General features: G+C 34.6%; 1 protein-coding gene across 11 annotated transcripts in view; it reads left to right on the plus strand.

The window, feature by feature from the left end:
- The window catches only part of LOC112044075 (cAMP-specific 3',5'-cyclic phosphodiesterase), a 629,441-nt gene that overhangs the window by 457,915 nt on the left and 150,093 nt on the right, over window positions 1–21,433 (plus strand). For 9 of the 11 annotated variants that reach the window (XM_052882556.1, XM_052882561.1, XM_052882560.1 and 6 more), the window contains 2 exons: window positions 10,157–10,354; window positions 17,973–18,008. In XM_052882556.1, the coding sequence (XP_052738516.1) occupies window positions 10,157–10,354; window positions 17,973–18,008 (234 nt within the window). Of the gene's footprint in view, window positions 1–8,338; window positions 8,435–10,156; window positions 10,355–17,972; window positions 18,009–21,433 lie in introns of all 11 variants that reach the window. The other 2 variants (XM_024079820.2, XM_024079812.2) reach the window with 2 other exon arrangements.

Below are 21,433 nucleotides of genomic sequence, written 5' to 3' on the forward strand. Positions count from 1 at the left end.
TAAAACAATTTCGTTACCAACCTACCGGCAAAGACGTACCGCCAAGCGATTCAGCGTTCCAGTACGATGTCGCGTAGAAATTTTATAATAAACCTTGAATTTATGCTATAATTCGAGTATGATAGTTCTACCTATACTACAGCCTTTCATGAGTTCCAGACATGGTTAATATGTTTTATATAACATTTTATAAACAAACAATACATAATTTAAAATAAATAAGTTATGAAATGTCATTCGTTTTCTACCTTAATTTCTAATTTCTTTGTTGGTAAACAGTGCTCATCAAGAAAGACTTTAATAGATCAAATTCAAGATAAAAACGGAGTTTTAAATTTTAAAAAGTTTACAAAACAGATTCGAGCTCCCTGTATAAATAAATCTGATGAATATTCAACTGATTTGTAAATGTATACCTATAGAAAAAGTAAACATTTAACATGTATAGTACTTTGCGATAAAACAATTTATATTGGAAGCTATTTATATACGAGTGTTTTATCAATCCATTAGGGATAGCAAATTGTATTACAGACAAATTGTGTTGAACCTACAGGAGATGGAAGGAAAAATCATTAAGTTTGTTTGAAAGCTGTTTTGTCTGACGTCTAACTTAAATTATTAATGCAAAAGTTTGGATGGATGGATGGATGGATGTTACTCAAGCACACCAAATCGCCGAAAAACCTTAGACCATTGAAAAACGCATAAAAAGAGTCTAAAATGAAATTTGGCATTAGAGAGAAAAAAATGAATTTTCTTTACAACCTCCGTGATGCTTTGGTATGCGCGGTGTATTTACAAAACGGAGGTCCAGGGTTCGATCCCCATGTGGGCCCATTTAGGTTTTTTTAATTGGTCCAGGTCTGGCTGGTGGAAGGCTTCGGCCGTGACTAGTTCCCACCCTATCGACAAAAGACGAACCGCCATGCGATTTAGCGTTCCGGTAAGATGTCGTGTAGAAACCGAAAGGAGTATGGATTACGTCCTACTCCTAACAAGTTAGCCCGCTTCCATCTTAGATTGCATCAATCACTTGCCATCAGGTAAGTTTGTAGTTATGGGCTAACTTGTAAAAAAAGAATAATATATAATACTGCAGTATAAGTATTTACAACAAAAAAAAACAACCTATTATTTTTAATTGATCATCCCAATAGTCAAATATTTTTAAGCAAAAACAGTATCGGAGTCTTAAATGAAGATGTCCCAAATCGTCCTTTGGGAGGAAAAACTCAAGTCCCAGTACGTGGTTGAACGGAAAAACACGCAGTATCAATTTCATTCTGTTATTTCAGGATTCCACGTTTTATTTATATCTGTTTAATTAATTTCAACGACTAAACAGTTTCTAACCTATAATCAGTTCATCATAGTCATCATCGTCATATCAGCCGATGGACATCCACTGCAGGACATAGGCTTTTATTTTATTTTTATTGATTTATTTAAAGCACGCCAACAATTACACATATTAAACATTAAAAAACAATACAATATGCCACAAAAATTCTGATATGTATATTAACTCTAGGCGCACATAACATTTTTTTTTTCATTTATATAATCACATGTCAACACTTTCATAATAATTATATGTCAAGTTTATAAAAAGATTATATTATGTCAAAGTTAATAAAAAGTATACTATTATAAAACATTACCATCAAAAGGAAAATAAATTGATTGAATACAATTATTAGATTAAATTACTAGGTAAAATTACATACGAAATTAAAATTGGCAATATATTTAAACTTATTCTAAACTATACAAAACAAATAGAAAGAGAAGAGACAATTTATTTGATTATTATAGTTTTTTTAATTATTATAGGCTTTTTGTAGTTCTTCTAAACATCACTATATTCAGCCGTTATTATTGTTTATAATCAGTTAATTATGATTAAATACTTATCATTTCAGTTTTAATTGAAGCTATTCCACAGTCGCGGGTATGTTAAAAATTTAAATTTATGTAACATTCTTAAAATAAAATTTATTAAAATTATTGTAATTCCGCTATATCATTTGGCAAAAGACTTTATGTGCTAGATTCATATTCGACCTTGCCAGAATTTTAGTTATGTGTTATCTATTATTAGCAAAAGAATTCACGATTATCAACAGCAAGTCTGATCGGATTTCAAGTAGAATCTTTATAGATTTTAATGTTACGATTATTTTTATAATATTAATAATATTACGAGAATCATTTTATTTACACAAAGATATATTTATATAATATTAGTAGAAATAATATCATAAATTTGAAAGTTTGGTTGGATGGAATGTGAGTTACACTGAAGATGGTTAGGTTAAAATCATCAATGGTTATGTAATCAATGTCGGAAATGTTTTCCTTTACAACTAGTACTAAGATCATTATAAACTATACTATACACACAAACGATCGCGGTTTTTAAGTCAGGGAGGACTTAGAGAAAATACACGTATACTTTTTTTTTTGAAACTTAACATACACGTATACTTTTAAAAAATACTCCTACTAAAAATATTATACTTTATATATATATATATAGCCAGTTACATCTATATATAAAAGGCAATAAAGATATCTATTAATAGATTTAATTACAGTAGTCAGTGAGGCAATGAGAGAATTCTGTTCAATTAACCGTCCGTTGGAACAAAGATTTGGCCTGAATACAATGAACGTGTCGGCATTCGATCTATTATAGTGACTTTTGGATTTACTCCTATCATTGGTGACATCGTTTCACAAATTACAATTTATACATAGGGCTCCTAAAACGAGTGCAATAGTAAATTGGCCAACTATTGAACAACTTAATTGCATCCTTTTATAACTATTTAGACTAGGACAACATTTTTACGCATATTCAAAAGCGAATCTCGATTCTATGATCGATGTTCAAGTAATTAGGTAGTGGGACAATTAAGTTGGAGAAATTGTTTGGGCTAGCATATATATTTGTGTACTCTACGATCAATTTAGGTATGATATATTATAGCCCAGTGGATATGACCTCTGCTTCCGATTCCGGAGGGTGTGGGTTCGAATCCGGTCCGGGGCATGCACCTCCAACTGTTCAGTTGTATGCATATTAAGAAATTAAATATCATGTGTCTCAATCGGTGAAGTAAAACATCGTGAGGAAACCTGCATACCAGAGAAATATCTTAATTCTCTGCGTGTGTGAAGTCTGCCAATCCGAATTGGGCCAGCGTGGTGAACTATTGGCCTTACTCCTCTCATTCTGAAAGGAGACTCGAGCTGATCAGTGAGCCGAATATGGGTTGATGACGACGATATTTAACTGCTGTATGTATTAGGTGCATTTCGTATTTATTAACGGGTAGTAAGAACAGGTAGTAATCACTAAAGGCTTTATCTATGTTCGGTGGTGGTACTCGTAATCCATAGATTTATGCTTACTTGGCCCATCAATATTTGTGACAACATTTTATCGAGTTAAAGAAAAGTCTTATCTGACGTCAAATTTAATGCCCATACAAAATCTTGATGCATTTGCATTACCATTTTGACAACAATACGTCGGTTCAACGGTTTAGTCGTGAAAAGTAACAGACAGACAGACTTTCACATCTATACTAATATTACAAAGCTGAAGAGTTTATTTGTTTGTTTGTTGGATTGAACGCGCTAATCGCAGGAACTACTGGTCCGATTTGAAAAATTCTTTCAGTGTTAGATAGCCCATTTATCGAGAATGGCTATATATTATTCCCGTATTCTTACGAAACGGGAACGGGAACTACGCGGGTGAAACCGCGCGGCTTCACCTAGTTTATAATATGACTATAGAATATGGATACTTAAACATAGGTAGGTACTATGAAGCATTACTAATATGAAAAGCCTGATTTAGCTACTACTATCAAAATTTGTAGGTTTTATATCAAATATTCGGTAAATTGATCAATTTTCATGATCATAGTGATAAGATAAAAAAATCCACGTTAAGATTACTGTACCAGGAAATATTTTAGGTATGATGTCGTCACTGCATGTTACGTAGCTACGAGTACTTAGTAACACGTGTATAGATGATTACAGTCAAGCAACGTTATTTCTATACCAAAAAAAAAACCTTACTACTTACCTATACTTACCTATATTGCCAAAATTAAGATGAGGCACACCCGGACGTGGGTTTTCTAACTCACGATCTTGGGGGCGTCCGGATTGATTTCACTCAGGTCACGGTTACTCCCTCCTGAATGGCCCTCTAAGCCGAGGTCCGAGTCTCATTGGAGACGCCCTTAGAGATTCGTTCCGTCCTCTATCTTTATTTCAGCCTTAGGGTCTCATCAGGCAATGCTTCTGCGCTCACCCAAACCCCCTGGCGGTGTCACTGTAGTGGTCCCACATGGAGCCATCGGCACTTACTCAACACGAAAAACATTTTCGTATTTCTAGTCTAATAGTCTATTGAATGGTTTCCGTGGGTGTGAAGATAAGCATGGAATTACATATATTATACACCATTCCACGATGGCATAACTTGTATAGTAAGAAGGATAAGTTAGTTCAAGTTTCCTAATTGAGTGTAAACCTACAGGATTGTTGATTTCTACATTGTTTTAGATAATATTTTTAAATATGCCTCGCATCAATACTGCCAAAATGACCTTCGTAACGCACCGTAGGTATGTCTAAGTAATCAACGCCTTCCTCAATTTGTACAGGAAAAAAACATACAAAAGAGCGACTTGTGACAAAAAAAATGGCTAAAAAAGGTGGCATGAATAGTTGTACAAAATATATTATGTAGGAGTATGTGTGCGTTGTGTTTAATTGTCAGTGATAGTTGAGTGTGTGTTTGTGTTTATTTGTGTGTGTGTTAAGGATATGTTTTTAGAATGTGAATGTGTGATGTATTTATAAACCATCACACACACCACACACACCATTTCACACGATTTAGCGGAAATAAGTAAAGCATTTTGTAAAAAGATAACACAAAGGTCCAAAATTCAGAGCATTCTTTAACGGAAAAACATCCCTTACAAACAGTCTCCACAAACTCGGGCCCAAATTATACAAATGATTAAGGAGAACTCATTAACACTAACTCATATAATCAACAATTATAATGATATTTGACAGAGATGGTTTCATGATAATTGATCTCATTCATTGATTGATTTTGACATTGACAGCCCGCGTTTGCAAAGACAACTGTCAATTAGTGAAATATGCAGCCGATATAGTAAATCACTACGATCTATATGAAAATAATGATATCACCTTATTTTCACTGTTGGCTAATATTATTTAGGTTCAGATTGTAAAGGAGTAATCTAGTAAAATATACAAGATATTTAGTATATTTTTCATTTCTGAATAGTTCTGAAAAGTGGGCTCAGTTTCGAACATCTCCTTTCAGTCACGCTGTTTCTTTATAAATTTTCCTCTAAAAGTTAACAATGTTAACGAAAGACTTAAATTAACAGTAAGAGGGAGACCTTATTCTCTACTATACTTTTACGATTTTAACTTACCAGATTGTCGAGAGTTCGGAGTTATTTATCTTTTTCAAGTTCAATATTGAAAAGTTGAAATGACTAAGGAACGGCTATCCCTTTTATCTTTTGTGTATTCATTTCTTCTGTTTTACTAGCGAGTCCTGCTTTACTTTGCACGTAAACCTTTAAATTTAAAAATAATACGAATACAAATAGTATATTTGTCGTACGAGTAAAAATACTATACTTTTCCATTGCTACAAGTTTTACAGACTAGTGACAATTTTATTTGAAAATTTTTAATTTCACGAGAATGAAGTCGCGAGTTTCCACTGGCAAAAGAAAATCTAACAATTATATTCGACTATACTTTTACATTGATTTTTCACAAATTTCGCGCAAACTATAGATTTAAAGATGAAAGTAAGTAAATATTATGTTAATCCATGATTTATGTCCATACAAAATTTCAGCCAAATCCATTGAGTAGTAGACCTATTTGCGTGAAAGAGTAACAAAAATCCATACAAATCCATTAAGTAGGTACCTATATCAGCATCAGTGCCGGCCCGAAGTAAATTTAAAATGGAGCGAGATCTAATTATGGCGCCTCTCCTCTTTGCTCCTAATAATATGTAGATACCTATACTAAATTATGAGTGTAAAGTAAGAATGCGAAGCAAAGATCTCGACCATACTGTGAGGTGACCAGTTGAAAATCAGGCGCAGTACCTACCACCGTACCTACAGTACCAGTAAGTAGGATTATCATTTAGGCGCTCTCTAGGATTTGGCGCCTGGAGCGAATGTCGCCGTATGGAGGAGTCGGCCCTGGTCAGCATAATATCCTATATTAAAGTTATGTCTTTAATCGGTTGTTAATAAAGACCATAACAGTGAATAGGCCAGCTGGTTACTTTTTTTTTGATATAATCAGTTACAACGTGTTAACGTGTATCGATAGATTATCCGGCCTCGAGTGACGTTGCTATCAACATAATCTACATTCTTTTAAAATCTAAATTTCATGTAAAACTACTCGTAGATGTAACGCATTGAAAACAAGATGAGATTAGATTAACTCGACAGACGTTATGGATAAGCACCTAGTACCAATACTTGCATTTTTCAGGAAGTTTATAAACTAGCTTTTGCTTGCGTCTTCGTTCGCGTTATTATATCTGTACGCTGTGTGTGTGTGTCTGTGTGCTGTTATATCTGTATGTGTGTATGTTCCACCAAACAATTAAATACTGGAATGACGAAATAGAAAGTACATCTGTTAATATTTACAGTTTTAAATACCCAAGTATATCCAAACACAGATTAAAGAATAATAGGCAGATAGAGTGCACGGAATACGACGGTGTCGTAGCCATTCCAGATACAAAATTCAAAAACGAATACATTCTCGAGTCAGTAGGTACGACACGAAGCTTCGCATCGGTTATTTTCAATATTATTCAAGAAAAATGTTCGTCTTATGTTTTGAATATTTTAAAAATCGACGCTCTAAAATTTTCATTTCCTGGTAACACAGTTAGCTACTAGAATCAAAAATTTTCGTAAATAAAAAAGTTAATCGTCTTATCGAGATGAAGCTACTCGCGAAAAATTAGCTTGTTAGTAATCAGGTGTAAACAATGTTCTAGGGATCCCTGACTTTAAAGAAATAAGATGGACTATTTTTTTATGATTATTATATTAATTTATGTAATTATTGTTGTTTGATTACCAATGGCTTTCAAAAGGCTTAAGAGATCAAGCACCACAAGATGTCATGAAATAGACACTACATTATTATATTTGGGCAAATCACTGGATTTTGCACCAAACACGCCTTAATTCAAATACTTAAAATCCCGCTGAATGTCTCACGACAGATTACAGGAATAATTGAGAGACTAAATAAAAAAAAAAATTGTTGTTTGAGTTAAATTTTGAAATACAAATTATAAAAAAGGGTGTATATGCGGATATCAAGGAGACGGGCGACGTTTGTTTTTTATGGGTTTCACCGTCTTCACCACGCTACTTGTAAAGACTCATTCTGGATCATTCTTTTTCTGTGGTCCAAAATATATTTAGCAGAAATTTGGTTTTTGCAAAAAATAAGTAGGTATAATTATTTTTCAGTATTAAACTACATATTTTATTAAGAATTTTAGTACAAGGCTGCACCTTGTACTAAAATGTTACTGTTACTTGTTATAACATGAACGGAATACGCAAAAATATTAGGTTAAAAAAAATTATTATAAATTTGAACCCGTACGTACCTACCACAATAATATTATGACTAAATTAAAAAAATCACGATCAACAAACGAATGAAAACACAACAAAAACCTCTAAATAAGTTTAAAATCATTAAAATGATTTTATTCGATTCGATTCGATTCGATTTTTCCGAATGAAACTGTTTTTCGTAGACTACATCGATCGATGGTAGACTATCTTAAAGTCAAAAACAATATTTTTGTCACTAGTTATATACGAGTATATTGATATGATTTGTATTTCTGAGACCTGAGTAAGTTTTCGTACTAAATTTAAATGTGGGTAGTCCGAAAACTTTTACACCTCAGAGACAACTAGTAATAAAGTGCTCTGAATTGCAAACTAGCTTTTGAAATCGTATCTTGGGAATCAGTTGAAGTTCTTCCATTTTCTTTTATTTGATATCACTTATTTGCAATGGCGTGCACGCGGTTTTTAAATAGGGTAGGCATACAAAAAATTCAAATTCCTTCTTTAATACAAGTTGTTAATGAGACGGCAGTGTAGGCAGTGCACGCCACAGCGTGTTTGGTTAAAATGATAACGGTGGTCGTGACTGGTGTACTGAACTTGAGGGGTGTTAGGTGGAGCGAGGCCCCGCGACGGTGGAGTGCCAGGGGTGCATCAAGAAGACCTTTGAGACGCGCGCCGGTATCAGCTAGAAGACGTACTACCGGCAGGTATTGCATTTAAACTAGACCGCGGGGTCCGAGTACTCGCTTTCTTTTCAGATACCTCAATTCCCAAAGTGATTCGTTGACGCCAGTGACCTGAAGGTTGGCCTATATTTATGTCAGAGGATCAGTATTGTTATTCAACATGGCATCTGACGGCTTTCTGGGCACTTTACCTCTTTTTTCTATTTAGTTTATAGTTTGTGTGTTAAATAATAATTATGTACTTAGTATTATATAGTCAACTGTTCTTCTGTTGTTCTGTTTCAATTTATTAAAAGAATTTATGCGGAAAATTAAGATTAATAAGAAATTATATTCGGTACGACTTTTTTTTTCGTTTTAGTTTATTGTGAAAAAATACTATGTATGAATGAGTACATTGTTTCTTTTTTAATATTGCTATAATATTGCCAGCAAAAATTTAACTATCCTATAACCTATAACATGAATACACTAAAACCGAGTTTCAATAGTAATCTTCCCAATAATCACGACAATATGGCGGCTTCTAGCGGTAACTTTGCGAACCACAAAGCTGAAAGCTGAGTCTGACTTCAGCCTTAGTCGCTCGTTCGTGAAAAGTTCAACAGATGTCTCTGCAAGACATAACTAAGAATTGTATATTATAATCGCCTCTTAATTATAATATCATATTGTATGTAAGTAACACTACAGGAGATCCGATGAGCTATTCATAAAATTAATCAGTCATTAATAAAATGAGTATGAATTTTACACTCTTATTTTTTTGTTTTTAAAACCGACTAACGACAAACGAAAGGATTTTCGACGTAATAGGTGTTTGATATTAAATGACAACCACATAAATAATGCACTACTGTTTTCAACAGATTATTAGAAATCCTTATACATATTTAAATAGTGGAGTTCGATTTTCAAATTTACTTTCTCATTTACGATGTCTTTATAACACTTACTTGTCTATTATCCGGAAATGATAAGTGACTATAATTCAACCTTGTAAATAAAATTATTAATTTAATAGATAAGTTATATTTGTAAAGACATACCTATAGATTACAAAAACGTCATGAAGCTTACTATACGTCACGTACAATTTCCCAAAAATTTCATACTTTTAGGCATGTTTGACAAAATTAATTAACCTTTGACTAATGACTAAATGAATAATCCAGATTGGATTATTCATTTTCCAGATTGGATTATTCATTTACTTTTATTTACAAAACTTTAACAAAACGCGAAACTAAATTGACATATCTATAATTAACAATATTAATTTATCCTATGTCGAAAAAATGTTTTGATTATATTTAAAACAGCATTATTATTAAGTTAATTACTTCAAGATTGTTAACATAACATATTAACTAAAATTTGCACTAAAATGTATTAATTAATCATTATATTTACGTAATAGATACGATAATCCCCTTTTGGCAAATTTAATTAGTGTCTTATGAAAGGATTAGTTTACGTCATAAATTATAAATTATAAGCCGTTAAGATTCAATTTCATTCACCCTTTTACGTTTAGAAATCATTTAGTAATGTTGTTTTTAAAAACTCTATTGTCTATTGACTTCTGCTAGAAGCTTTATGGATGAGAGCGTTGAAATGTAAATACTCGTTAAGCAATTAATACCTTGAAAGATTTCCACTTCTATAGGGGTACCTTAAAAGTGTTGGGTATCGTGTTATATTGGAGTTGTTAAGTTGTTAATCCTTTGTCCTTTGTTCCAGCTTCGATGTGGAGAATGGCGGGGGTGCCGGCGGCGGCGCGGGGGGTGCGCGCTCCCCCCTCGAAGGGGGATCGCCCTCCGCCGCGCTGGTGCTCCAGTCCATGCCGCAGCGCCGCGAGTCCTTCCTCTACCGATCCGATTCCGACTTCGAAATGTCACCCAAGTCCATGTCGAGGAACAGCTCCATTGCCAGCGAAAGGTGAGCCTTATTTTACTGTTAATAACGCACATAATCCTATACACACAACCTTACAAGATAACTTACTGAACGTGATACGATACCGGTTTGGTAATGTCACCCAAGTTCACAGTCAAAAGTTACAGCTTAATTGCCAGCGAAAGTTAAGCCTTATTCCAATGATATTAACGCACACAAGTTACACATAACCTTACAGGATAACTTACTGAACCTGGCCCTAAATCTGAGCCAGTAAATTTGTTTCGAGAATTAGCTCTTGTGCCAGTGAAGATGATCATTGTCTTACTGATAATAACACATAGAATTCTGTAATCGGCAAGGTTTTAAGATCACCAAGTAAACCTCACCCTTAACCTGAACAATAATTGATTTGTTGACTAGAATAACGAAATCTTAAATACGTAAATCCGTTCAGCGGTTTATTTACAAAGTTAATTTTATTCATAAACTGTTAAGCACTTTTCTGTCAAAAAACTATTTGCCAAGATTTAAAAAAATACCGTTTGTTTTTAGACGGACGTTAAAGGTTTTATATTACATCACCGCACATGTGAATTTTACTTTACATTACGGCATATGTGTTATAAAGAATAATATTACATAGTTGCATACCCACATATAATACACACGAATAACATAACCCTTCTTAGCAGACGTAAAATACTCATTTAAATATTTTTCGTTGGTTCATTTAAGAAGTGAATATATTCATTTATATATTTTGAAAATTTTACTCAAGAACCATAAAGTTTTAAATATAATATTTCTATGCGTTGTTAAAATAACATTTATTCTTAGCTTATAGTTACATGTCTACGAATAAATAGTGTCAATGTCTCCCTACATAAACCTACATAGATAACTAGTACAAGTCTTTACACGCAATCAAAATACACTACACACAAAAGAGTTCTAGCAAATAGAGAAATCAATACAGGCAAAATATCTTACGGGCTACATCTTTAACGTAAATAGGGCAGAGTTACTGTATACCAACTGAACGTAAACACATCGCTTCTCGCCTACTCGCGGCTACATTGGTGTTATCCTACCTAATATTATAACAGTGCAATCAGAAATAATATCGAAAAACATTACTATCTAAACATGTCAGATGAATGTTTTGATAGTATGATGATGCCAGGTAAAATAAGCACCGGGTTTTTCGTAAAATGAAAAGCTAGAAATGCAATAAAGAATGGCGAGGTTGCATGTATTTTAGGACTAGCAGATACAAGTAGCGTATCTATTGGAAACCCAATAATAGTTGTCAATCGTGATTAAATTAAGAAAAAAGCAAATGGTAACTAATCTTGAAAAGCAGGGAGAAAAAAGATATACCTTAAAATTAGAAGGTACCCTGTGTATGCATACGAATAAATGTAAATTTTATTATTTTATTTTATTTATTTTTTCGGTCTCAGGCAACAAGTAGAACAATTTTACTATGCTAAGTATACAAGTAATTTTGATTCCCGTTCTGTAAAATCTCAATATTTTTTTTACAAGCATCTTATAAAATAATAGTTTTAATTAATACAAATGTATGAGTGTACGACACTTCTGAGTGTGACTCCCACTTTCGCCATCCTCCTTTCTTATTAAGCAACTAGCTGACGCCGCGCGGTTTCACCCGCGTGGTTCCCGTTCCCGTAGGAATACGGGGATAATATATAGCCTAGCTCGATAAATGGGCTATCTAACTCTGAAATAATTTTTCAAATCGGACCAGTAGTTCCTGAGATTAGCGCGTTCAATCAAACACACAAACTCTTCAGCCTTATAATATTAGTATAGATGGGTGTAAAACCAACGTGTTGAAGTTATAATGATGAATTATTACATTCCACACACTTCGAGATCCTGAAATATGCGGTCACAGCTGTACTGAACATTTAGGAACCTAACTAAACTTCTATCGGCAAGTTAGATTGAGCTTTGTTGTTTCCATTTAACACGTCATAGTTATATGATATATTATACTGTTATATCTAGAACTTATATTATATAGCCAAACTTCTATAGGAATATTTTAAAGAATAATAATGTAAAAAATCATTCCATAAAATTTGCTATTGAATAAAATTGCATAAACAACACTAATATTGTTTGATATCATTTTTAAAATTATTAATGTTTTTTATATAATAAACTAGCTGAAGCCACGCGGTTTCACCCGCGTGTTTCCCGTTCCCGTATGAATACGGGGATAATATTTAGCCTTTAGCCTTCCTCGATAAATGGGCTATGTAACACTGAAAACATTTTTCAAATCGGGCCAGTAGTTCCTGAGATTAGCGCGTTCAATCAAACAAACAAACTCTTTAACTTTGTAATATTAGTATAAAATATTAGTATAAAAGTAAAACTGAGTGTCTGTGTACAATGAAATTACTTAGATTAATGTGGACCGTAAAAAAATATCAGCAGAACAAAAAGCGGTATTTAAAAAAAAGTGTCTACATATGCTACTTTTCTGACTAAGCAAATTTTAATATCTTATTGACTGTTTATATTTAAATTGGACGTAAAAATAATTCTCCACAATATCTGAAATATCACGTAATGAAGCTCTATGCTCTAGCCTAGACAGATTCATTATAATCAATCATTTTTAATGGAAAATAAAGATGATTAAATGGAATTACAATCAATCGTCTAGATATGGTCGAAATTAACTTAATCTATGACTGATAATATTGTACCGTCTCATTACAAGTATATTAAAGTGTTTTTCAGATAGCATGGGTACGGTGACAGTTGCCTTATGATGTTAATAATACGTACTATTATCGTGAATCGCGGCAAACTTTCAATAGTGAAACGAACTGTCACCGCACCCATCCTATCTGAAAAACACTAAGTACGGAGGCATAATGTGGTTTCTTTCTACCTGCTACCTCAATGGTTTTCAAATTTTATCATCATCATCATCACCAGCTCACTGTTGAGCACGAGTCTCCTTTAAGAATGAGAAGCGTTAGGCCACTAGTCCACTATGCTAGCACAAAGTGAATTGGCAGACTTAACGCGCTTAGAGAATTTTGTGGTATTCAGGTTTCCTCAGGATGTTTTTCCTTCACCGTTTGATACACGTGATATTATTTAATTTCTTAAAATGCACATAACTGAAACGTTGGAGGTGCATGTCCCGGACCAGATTCGAACCTACGCCCTCCGAATCGAAGGCAGAAGTCATATTCACTGGGCTGTCACGGTGTTTTTCTTTTTTTTTCGAATTTACTACAATTTAATGGCAATAGCTTTGAATACATACACTTTTATGAGACATTACCTATTTATGGTCAATATTAACTAATTAATACCAAATTTGTCTGGATTTTTATAAAATAAATAATGTTTTAAAATCGATAAAAAAATTTCGTTCAAAAATGAATGAGTTTGACTTTGCAAAACTCTCGAAATTTATTACAGAATAACCTCATATTCAATTCATACGAAAGTTATCTCTATTTAATTTGAAATAAAATTGTAAATCGATTGGGAGCGCGTGGTCGACTTGACGACCATGCCAGGAACCAAGCGCGCGCGCGTAGGTATATATTGGTGGTAGACATGTCGTCCAAGCAACAGTTTTAGTTTACTTACATTCAATATGACAACTTTCATTTAATCATTTAATGAAGGATAAACATATAAGCTCAAATAACAAAGATATTTTTAAGTAATTTTGTTTAAACTCCTATACAAATCTTACGATCTCACTAACCGACGACGTCATTCTTGAGGGCCATTTAGTATGGAACGTTTTTTAGTGATCCGTGGCAGTGCCGCAAAATCGACACTTTAAATCCCCATATCTCCGAAAGTATGATTGCAGATACCTTATTACTTTTACAAAATTGCTTTACCATTTAGCATATTCATTTATATCTAATTAAAAAAAACTGACTTATCCCTATTATAATTATATACTAGTGCGATTTCTTCTACGTCCATTCCTGACGATGTAAACGCACTGTCTGTCGAGACGCCATGTCCACTCGATTTGGCGACCTTCGGATGCAAGAAGTAACCAGGCCTGCGCCGCTGGCGACGTCGCCATGGCATCTTAATGAGGCAGAGCTCTTTGTAAAACCTTAAAATCATACAATTACTGTACTGCTTAAATACCTAAAGCGTCAGACATAATTCACAAGCGTTGCGCTTTGCTTTTCAAAGTTGACGTATTCGTGTCTAGATAGATTAGATGATGCAAACTCTTAGCACAATCAAGAACGCATCGGTCAACCTGAGGGCCTAGTGGCAGTTTGATACTGGTACTATCGCGTCAACGTAAACGTGATTTTTTAAGGAATTGAAATAGCGCCATCTAGTGGCACTACTGCACAACTCTTTCAATTCCATATAAATTAGCGTTTACGTTAACGTGATAGTATCAGTATGAAAATATTGAAAACTCCCACTAGGCACACTGATGCTCAAGTAGCACAAACACTTGCTTTACACTGTGTGTTTCACTAAATCACATTGTTATTACAAAAGTTAAAATAAATTAGTGACTAAATTAAGATTTTCATTATGAACTGCCTATTTTAATGTTCCATTGCAGACTCATTTTTTTTTAATTCTTTACAAGTAAGCCTTTAACTATAATTTACACGACATCGTACCGGAACGCTAAATTGCTGGGCGGTACGTCTTTGACGTGGTAACTAACTAACCACGGCAGAAGCCTCCCACCAGCCAGACCTGGATCAATTAAGAAAACCTCAATCGGCGCAGCCAGGGACCTTCGTTTTGTAAATCTACCCCGCATATTAATGCACCACGGAACATGATCAGCGGCCTTATTATGTAAACTCGGTGTTCCATTCAAATAATAAGTTACTGCATCGTTTTACGTCGTATTTTCATTTTTGTAATCAACTAATATAGTTATTTCAACGAAATTACATAAATTACGCCATTTTACAACAAGTGATAATGTTTTTTGTGTCTACGATCATTTAACATGATTATTTTAACGAAGTTACGTAAATAACGATGTTTCGTTAAAATAACGTTAATACATATGCCATTTTACGTAAAATGAATTATTATAGAACGAGTTCCTAACATAAGTGATGACTTTCCACTTGCGGGATATCTTCTTATTTCATCAACTTGTATATCGCTTTATAATATAACATGAAATACGTTCTGATTTTCCACATCGATACTATTGATACTAAAGAGGTCACTGATTTTGATAAGCATTCAATTAAGTGATGGCCCTCCTGAAATGTGTGCGAACTTTAAAGATTGATTAACTGTTACACACAGAGTACACACTTTATAATTTCATGTTACACTAGCTGACGCCGCGCGGTTTCACCCGCGTGGTTCCTGTTCCCGTAGGAATACGGGGATAACATATAGTCTATAGCCTTCCTCGATAAATGGGCTATCTAACACTAAAAGAATTTTTCAAATCGGACCAGTAGTTCCTGAGATTAGCGCGTTCAATCAAACAAACAAACAAACAAACTCTTCAGCTTTATAATATTTAGTATAGATAATAATTAGGTATAGTGGTTCATAAACGAGTATAGTCATAAAAGTGACTATAGTCATGAGAGGATATACTGACTCTTACGCTTATAATAACGTTTTTGAATGTAAAAAAATAATTATTAATTCATTAATTATTATTTATTAATCTAATAAAAGAACGGACAATCTAGCTACACAAAATATCATTATCAACCCATATTCGGCTTACTGCTGAGCTCAAGTCTACTCTCAGAACGAGAGGGGTTAGGCCAATAGTCCACCACGCTCGCCCAATGCGGATTGGCAGACTTCACACACGCAGAGAAATTTTCAAAAACCGTTTGAGACACGTGATATTTAATTACTTAAAACGCACACAACTGTTGGTTGGTTGGAGGTGCATGCCCCGGACCGGATTCGAACCCACAACCTCCGGGATCGGGGGCAGAGGTCATATCCAGTGGGCTATCACGGCTCACTAAATATGCGAAGTAACAATCATTAACGTAATATAACGTATCTACTATTTATAACGATTTGTTGATTAACGAATAGCGTTGAATAGGTTGGCCGTAGAATCCCGGATATTCGGTCACGCCTACGGTCGTATATCCGGCGGTCCGGGGAAGGGTTTGACGGATATTCGGTATCCATTCAACCCGCCCTCCGTTTCATCTTTTAATTAACCCTACCGGTTTAGTTTGATAAGGAACAGTTGAGGAATTTTCTGATCGGTAGGCACAATATTTTCGAGAGATTCTGAAAAACGTATATTGTTAGAATAAACTTAATAGTACATACATTTTATACTATTTATTATTATTTTAGGAAAAATAATGAAACTTTTATCATTTCTCTACCGTTTATTCGTTGGCCCAGTCGTTAGCCAATGTAAAAAAATGTGGATTTGATGACGAGGTCCTGGGTTCGAGTCCCTGGGTCGAAGATATTTTCAATAAAAAATTTCAGCGTTGTGAAATTCGTGTTGTTACACCCCCGTGCCTCGGAGAACACAATAAACCGGTCGTTCTCGGTCATTGTTTATTATGAATAATATCAGACAGACAGAAAGATATGGTCTGCCAACATGCACTTCGGCAGTGTGGTGGGTCTAAGCTCCATATTTCGTCTCCTATAAAGAAGGAGGCATTGTTCTTGAGTGGGCCGTTATGCATCACAATAGTTTGAATTGACTGCACGACACAGTACCTACAGCCAGTATACGTACCAACCCTCAGCGGCTTCTACACAAAGCGTAACCAATACGACATAACCCAATGCCAAGCTACCACAAGCCTGCCACTACACGATCAGCACAGACCACGGTATCGTTGTGACGCTATGAGAGACCATACCTTACGTAATGTCAGCTTACTTTTTAGTTTTAAGGTCAAAACTCATTATAACACCTCGCACACGTAACGGAAACGCCTCGCTTCGAAACAAGTTTCCGCGCATACCTCTCACCTTTACGCAATTACGTCACTTCGTATCGCTTCGAAAACTGGTCAACTTTTTTGGGTAAGTATTTGAGGCAAGTTGAAAGCTTGTCCTGTTCCTCTCTTATGCTATTGAATATAATTAGATTAGATTTATATTGCAAAAAACAAAAGTTACTACTACTCTCCAGAACAGCACATGACCCCTGTTCAGTGTCATGGTAGCATTAAGAGAGGTACAGGACAAGTTTTCAACTTGACTAAAATATCTACCCAAAAATGTCCACCATATCTCAAACCTTATATACGTAAGCGCGCAACTACCGAGCGGTAAGCTTGGCATCGACGGGTGGACGGCCATGTGATACGAAGCCGGTCTGTATTCGAGGCGATATAATGAGTTTTGTCCTTAGTGTGTTCGTATTGACAAATATCATTGTTTTAAGCTAGAGCTCCTCCAAGGGCTACTATTTCTGGTGTTCGACTCTTAAGGGCTCAGCAAGTTCAATATTATAATTATAGAAAAACGTAAGCCTGCCAATTAACGCTTACTAAGACTGACTTTACGCAAGGTGTGGTCATTACCTAAATCCTGCATTAACGTGTACGCGTGACCTAACTCTGCTTAGGTGTTTGAAATCTGCAAACTTACTTTCTTTTCCATATATTTTAATTGCTTACAGATTCAAGGAGGTCGAGGCGGCTCAGCTCGACAGAGCGTATGTATTGTTATCGGTGCACATATAAGCATGACCGCTTGTTTACACTGGTTTTTTGTTCACTTGTATGGCATGGTATACTATAGCTTGCACTAGTCTTTATAATATAGGGTGAAATTTTGGAAGCGGTCAGTGTGGTATTTCCTATCAATCCTAATATAATAGGGGCAGGTAAACAAACTTCTTAGGAACCAGCAAAGCATTGGTGATGCTGCTGAGGTCCCATTAAGGGAGCTTACAGAATTACACAAACGGAAAAATTGCTATAATTTATGCTAATACTTTAGCTATAGCAAATCATATACCAAAACTCAAATAATGTAGTTAAATAGGTAAAATACCTATGCTCAATGTTAATACAAAAACGATGGAAAAACACAAGATATTATAATATAGACTATACATTATACAGATTATATATTTATTTTTTAAGATGGTAGGAAACTGCATATAATATGAATTTAAAATATGCAACAGCAACGAAATTAAAACAAATATAAAAATAATGTAGATAATAAAGAAGTGCATAAAATTGGAAGACAGACTGATCTGATCACACGTGAAATTAAAACAAGAAGATGATAATTTTATTTCGAAATTTTTTACTTGTTTTATTGGCAAACGAAACAAAAAAATTAAAAAAAAAAAAATATCAATATCACCTGATGGTAAGTGATGATGCAGTCTAAGATGGAAGCGGGCTAACTTGTTGGGAGGAGGATGAAAATCCACACTCCTTTCGGTTTCTAAACGACATCGTACCGGAACGCTAAATAGCTTGGCGGTACGTCTTTGCCGGTAGGGTGGTAACTAGCCACAGCCGAAGCCTCCCACCAGCCAGACCTGGACCAATTAAGAAAATTCCAATCTGAATCGGACCCAGGACCTCCGTTTTGTAAATCCGCCGCGTATACCACTGCGCCACGGAGGCCGTCAAAACAACGTGTTAACAAAGTCAACGCGCTAGATCAAATACATCTGTCATATATTACTCGACTCTCACCACAGACCCCAACTCAGGGCCCCGCTGACCGCATCTATAATTTCACCCTTTATTTATAAGAATACCCCCGGTTTTGTTTGTTGTGTTGCAGCATTTTTTTGTCTCGTCTTGCGTGTTGTTTTTTATTTGTCGTTGTTATTGTTCTGTTATTTACCTATATAATTATCTTATATTATACCTTAGAGTATAAGTAAAGAATAAGTAAATATGTATTTTACACGGCGTCGATGTTTTTAAATGCGTATTTATTGAACGATGATCCGGCTGTTGTTACAGCATTCTTCAAGTTATTTGTTACTAGCTGTTGTCGCGCGGTTTCACTCGCGTGGTTCTCGTTCCCGTAGGAATACGGATAATATATAGTCTATAGCCTTTCACGATAAATAGGCTATCTAATACTGAAATAATTTTTCAAATCGGACCAGTAGTTCCTGAGATTAGCGCGTTCAAGCAAACAAAGAAACAAACTCTTCAGCTTTATAATATTAGCATAGATGTCCTCCTCAGACACTGCTTAAAACGTACTTTTACGTAAACTTGAGAATGGGTATGATAACTTGGTTTAAACATATTGATTATTATGACACATTCGCGTAAATAAGGCCAAGTTAACTAATACAAAAAAAACGGTTGTCTGTAAAGTCGATTTACTGACGATAGTTGAACGTTACAACGTCATAAGAAAATACTGACGGAATGGTTGCATTTTTCAAAAGAAAATGTTCGTTTTTCTAAAATAAGTATAATAATCTTCATAGACACGAATATACTTTATTTCTTGTAAAAAAAGTTGGCAACCCTAGAGGGAGGGAACGACGTATGAAGTCCTCTTTTTTTGAGTGTGTAGCCGGCTCCATCGAATTATAAGACGTTGTCACGTCAAAAACAAAGACTGTCGGCATGTTTATAAAATAAAATATATTTTAAAATCAATGAATAATCTTTTAATGTATAAAAATAAAAAATGTACAATTTGAGCTTCCTTGCTTTTAATACGACATTTTTATCGTATGAACAGACAACGCTAAAAGCTAATGGTTTTGAAGTATACGCAAATCACAAAGATATTTGTGAATTTCTTCGAACGTACATACAATTCTAACGATTTCATGGATCGCATTCATTGGTGCTATTTAGTATTGAGCGTTTTTGAACGCTTCGTGGCACCGTCGCCAAATATAACCGTATATACCTGTATTTTCTGTCCTTCTACAAAATTGCTTTACTATTAGCATACTCTTAATTTTTATACAATTTAAAAATTGTCATCATGCTTACCTAATCTGGAAACTACGTTACTTGCTATTTGTAAATTTACTTTACAATTTACAAAGGACCAAAACAGTTCTAAAATTTCTGGTAATCTAAAGGTTTGTTAATGCATTTGCCTTTTACAAAACCATGTACTTACATAAAAATATTAAATACAGAAATATACTTTGGAGTATTTATCGAAATTAACAATGTTATACTGAAAACTTCATTACAGAAAAACGGACTGCGGAATAAAGACTAGTACTACATTATTATTTAAAAGCTAACCACTCTATGACCGTATGAACAAACAAACAAACGCGTGGTTAAAGTGGCAAGCAAATAACTAAACCCACTTAGCATAAGTATATTTCTTACTCTCGCTCCTTTATTGAATGTTGTCCTGTTTCGACGCATTATCAGTTCTTGTGCAATGATATTAAATACTGTTAGGCAGCGCCGGCCCGAAGTAAATTTTAAAATGGAGCGAGATCCAATTATGGCGCCTCTCCAGTTTACTCCTAATAATATGCCTAATCCTAATAAGATACCTATACCAAATTATGAGTGTAAAGTAAGAATGGAACGCGGAGATCTCGATCAAACTCTGGGATGACTAGGATTATCATTTAGGCGCTCTCTAGGATTTGGCGCCTGGAACGACTGCTCCGTTCGCCGTATGGACGGGCCGGCCCTGATGTTAGGTGTGTTACTAACGCATGAAAAATGAAGCGCTCAAAAGAGGAAATTTATACACAACTCACTGTTAGTTGTGGTCAACAACGAACGTTGTTTAGACAAGTAATACCTATATATATATATATATATATATATATATATATATATATATATATATATATATATATCATCTACAATGTCGACTTGCGTCTTCACAAAGTGTAAAAACTATGTATGCATAAATATATAATGGAATTAAAGACAAAATTGTGCATGTGTGCGCTCAGTGTTGTAGCCTATTATTCGGATCACTTTATGCGGTGATTTTGTAGGGATGTAACTGATCTATAGTATAAAATTATCTTAGTCGTTAGGCCCCACGTCATATCCAAAAATCAGCTTTCTCGGTTCATTTGCATTTATCAGTCGAATTTTCCGACTTAACGACTGTAGTAACTTATCGGTAGGGAAAAAGGATATTGGTGCTATT

The sequence above is a fragment of the Bicyclus anynana genome, chromosome 7 (assembly GCF_947172395.1).
Source record: "Bicyclus anynana chromosome 7, ilBicAnyn1.1, whole genome shotgun sequence".
Taxonomy (NCBI): Eukaryota; Metazoa; Arthropoda; class Insecta; order Lepidoptera; family Nymphalidae; genus Bicyclus; species Bicyclus anynana.